The sequence below is a fragment of the Cyprinodon variegatus genome, unplaced genomic scaffold (assembly GCF_000732505.1).
Source record: "Cyprinodon variegatus isolate N-32 unplaced genomic scaffold, C_variegatus-1.0 Scaffold1216, whole genome shotgun sequence".
In the NCBI taxonomy this organism is placed as follows: Eukaryota; Metazoa; Chordata; class Actinopteri; order Cyprinodontiformes; family Cyprinodontidae; genus Cyprinodon; species Cyprinodon variegatus.
The window spans coordinates 129,680-133,165 of record NW_015151669.1 but is presented as its reverse complement, the minus strand read 5'-3'; the positions used below and the strand labels follow the sequence as shown (position 1 = coordinate 133,165).

The window sequence follows — 3,486 nt, the reverse complement described above, 5'->3', positions numbered from 1 at the left end:
AAGGCCTCCTGGTCCAGCTCCCATGGTTCTGGAAGCGTCCTGGTCCAGCTCCCATGGTTCTGAAGGCCTCCTGGTCCAGCTCCCATGGTTCTGAAGGCCTCCTGGTCCAGCTCCCATGGTTCTGGAAGCCTCCTGGTCCAGCTCCCATGGTTCTGGAAGCGTCCTGGTCCAGCTCCCATGGTTCTGAAGGCCTCCTGGTCCAGCTCCATGGTTCTGGAAGCGTCCTGGTCCAGCTCCCATGGTTCTGGAAGCGTCCTGGTCCAGCTCCCATGGTTCTGAAGGCCTCCTGGTCCAGCTCCCATGGTTCTGGAAGCGTCCTGGTCCAGTCCATGGTTCTGGAGATGGTTGATGGACGTGTGATGAATGAGAGCTGCAGCAGCTGATCCAGAATCAGTTCCCTCCCTCCCCCTCCCTGTCTGTGTGGGGGAGGGGGCGGGGCCTGTGGCAGCAGAAGGTTCATTGTCTGTGCAGGGAGGGACGAGCGAGCTCCACAAAGACTGCTGCTGGGAGGGAGAGAGACACAAAGAGGGGGAGGCCGACTCTTTCTTTCTTGGTGTGGGGGAGGAGGGGGGAGGATTAACCGGCTCATCTGCGACACACGTTACACACACACACACACACACACACACCCTCCATCCATCCTCCATCCAAACACGGGCTTCATCTGGATCAGCATCAGCAGCAGCATCAGCAGCAGCGCCGCCTGCAACAGACAAAGAGGCAGACGGGAGGAAGAGCTGCAGTCTTCCTCATCTGAGGATCCAGACAGGAAGAGAGACTCCAGACCGACGGAACCGCCAAGCGGGCCTCAGCATCCGCCCTCAGTCATGGCCGACCACATGTTCCTGCTGCTGTGTGTGTGAGGGCCCATCAGGGTGGGTGTGTTCCTGTCTGCGTCTCTCCGGCCCGCAGAGTCCACGCCATGGGGAACGCCGAGAGCATGGAGAGCCAGCTGGCCGTCATCCGGTCCAGAGCCGCCCCGGTCCGACTGCCCATGCCCGACCCGGCCGAACTGGAGGAGAGATTCTCCATCGCTCTGGTGAGTGCACCCCCCCGCAGATGAGGGTCTATTATGCATGCATGGCAACACACATGTGACAGAAACATAGAGCTGAGGCACACAGAATGCACACAGCTTCCAGATATACTGGAACTAGATCAGAACCCTGGCTGTGTTTACAGGTCGGGGTTTACGCGTTTGGTTCTGTTCCTCATTCAATGTGTCGCCTTAAGGAACTAGAACTAGAACAGTTCTGGTTCTACGAGCCGGTCCTGCGTTGTTCTGTCGATCCTAGATGCAACACGGTTAACTCGGACTAGGTTCCTACCACAGCTGGTTGCTCCGAGTCCGGACTTTGCAGCAATCCCAGCAACAGTTCAGCAGCAAAGGTTCAAACAGGTCAACCAAGGAAAGGGGAGCCTCGTGTGAGTCCGTGGTGCCGCCTGTGGGGGTGCGGTTAGATTGCATCATGGCGGTATCAGATGGTTCAGGAGCGGTCAGTGTTTTATTTTGGCGAGTCACTGATTGGAAGATGGAGACGAGTGAGAAAAGTTTAATTTCTGAAAAATCAGGGCGGGAATGGAGGGCTGGGCGGAGCCACGGCTCTGAGTGAGTTTGGAAACTTTAACTCTGGGTTATTCTGTTCATGGTGATGGGGACGCATCCAACAGTGGACTGGTTTCCAGTCTACCACCATTAAATGGTGCAACTATATCCCAGTTCAGCATAGATTTATGTTTGACAACCAAAGTTTAACTTAAAGAATCTGAAGTGAGTTCAAACCAGTTTACAGCGTTAATCCCTGAGGAACAGAAGCTGATTTATTGGGGTTTGTTTTCTCTCAGGTTTTCCTTTAGACTCGTTTTTAGGGTCTCGGTTTTTCTAGTGTTTGGTTTTGTTTTTATTGAAGTTGATTTTTCCTAAATTTTTGGAACGGTTCTTCCTTATGTTTTCACTTTGCTTTGTATTTTCATGTATTGTAACAATGAACAAGTGAATTAGATTTAACATTTATCTAACTGGGACACAACGCAGAGGATTGAGCAAAACAACTGGGGGAACGGCAGCTGGAGCAGAAGACACGAATGAACTGGATCGACTCGTTACCAAAAGCTCTGACCGCCGGAGAAACGGTGGTGCAAACACGACAGAACCAACCCAACTAAAGAACCAACTAAAGACAAAAACCAACCAGAAACATCCCAACATGAGCAGGAGAAACTGACTAAAACTGGCAAAAAGGTTAACATTTAGAGTTAGTCAAAGCAAAACAGATAAAAACATTATTAGATTGAATAAAACATCCTAAAGTGTTTGAGGGAACCTCTGCCCTCATCCTTTCATCTCTTTTAAGATCCAGTTGACCTTCTCGGCTGAAGCCATGTTGGATCCAAATGTTTTTGTTCTGGCTGTTTCCGTAGCGATCTGATGCTAGAGTATGAAGACAGTAGTGAGTAGGCCCGTCTGTGTTTTGAGGAAAGTAATTCACCTCTAATATAGCGTTAGGCTGACTCAATGGAAACCTTATCATGCAGGTTTAATGAATGAAATGGATTTAGATTGAAAAGCTAAAACTATTAGATTGTAATGTGGGCAGGTGGGCTCTCCTCATCCTCCGCAGGAAGTCCAAGTGCTTCTGGGCCCTTTGGACCAGTGAGGTGGTGTTTCCAGTCCAGGTGAGGGTGTCTGTGATGAATGACCACTTCTACAGCTGAGCTGTTGATGAGCAGTGGAGCGTGGTTAGGCCGCTTCTTCCTGAAGTCCACCATCATCTCCTTGGTCTTCTCCACCTTCAGGATCAGGCTGTTATCTCTGCTCCACCAGCTGCTCCACCTCCTCTCTGTAGTCCAGGTCGTTGTAAAACTAGGCTAGCATGTTTTGTTATAAGCTTTTAAAGTTATCCGAGAACCAGCTGGTTGATTTAGAAGAGAAGTGAATAAAATGCATCATTTCCTGTTTGTCATCCTGCAAAAATCCTCTTTGAACTCAGAGGTTGTTAAAGTCCTACTCTGCTGTTGGAGTTCTGGTCCCCAGGATTCCCAGGAACTCCGGTCCTGTTGAATCGGTTCAGGCTCAGTGAATCAAAGCTCCTTCTGTCTTTCAGAATTCAATGAACCTGCCTCCAGACAAAGTGCGTCTGCTGCGTTCCTATGACAACGAGAAGAAGTGGGAATTGATCTGCGACCAGGTAGGTTCCTGCTGGCATTGCTTCACACCAAACAAGCATCTGGAGATGAAATCTGAGGCTGGCAGAGTCACCTAGAACCTCGCTGTGGTCCATTTGGACCCTTTAAATCTCTCAAGCACTTTTCTACTTAGGCCTTTTATTTAAAGCGTGAAGCAGCACTGAAGGTGAGGTGGAGATAGCAGCCAATCAAAATGGCCCTTCACAGTCAAAGCTAGCCACATGGCAGCCAGATCCCCTCCAACTTCCAGCCACTGGCCTTCTCCTGAGCGTGAATGCTTTAACTCTGACTCCACCCTTT

General features: G+C 50.3%; 1 protein-coding gene across 1 annotated transcript in view; it reads left to right on the top strand.

The window, feature by feature from the left end:
* Window positions 1–588: 588 nt before the first annotated feature.
* Window positions 589–3,486, top strand: part of LOC107102203 (formin-like protein 2) — a 14,527-nt gene continuing 11,629 nt past the window's right edge. Inside the window, exons 1-2 of the mRNA XM_015401411.1 lie at window positions 589–1,039; window positions 3,105–3,188. Coding sequence (XP_015256897.1) covers window positions 923–1,039; window positions 3,105–3,188 — 201 coding nt within the window. The 5' untranslated portion in view covers window positions 589–922. The remainder of the gene's footprint in view (window positions 1,040–3,104; window positions 3,189–3,486) is intronic.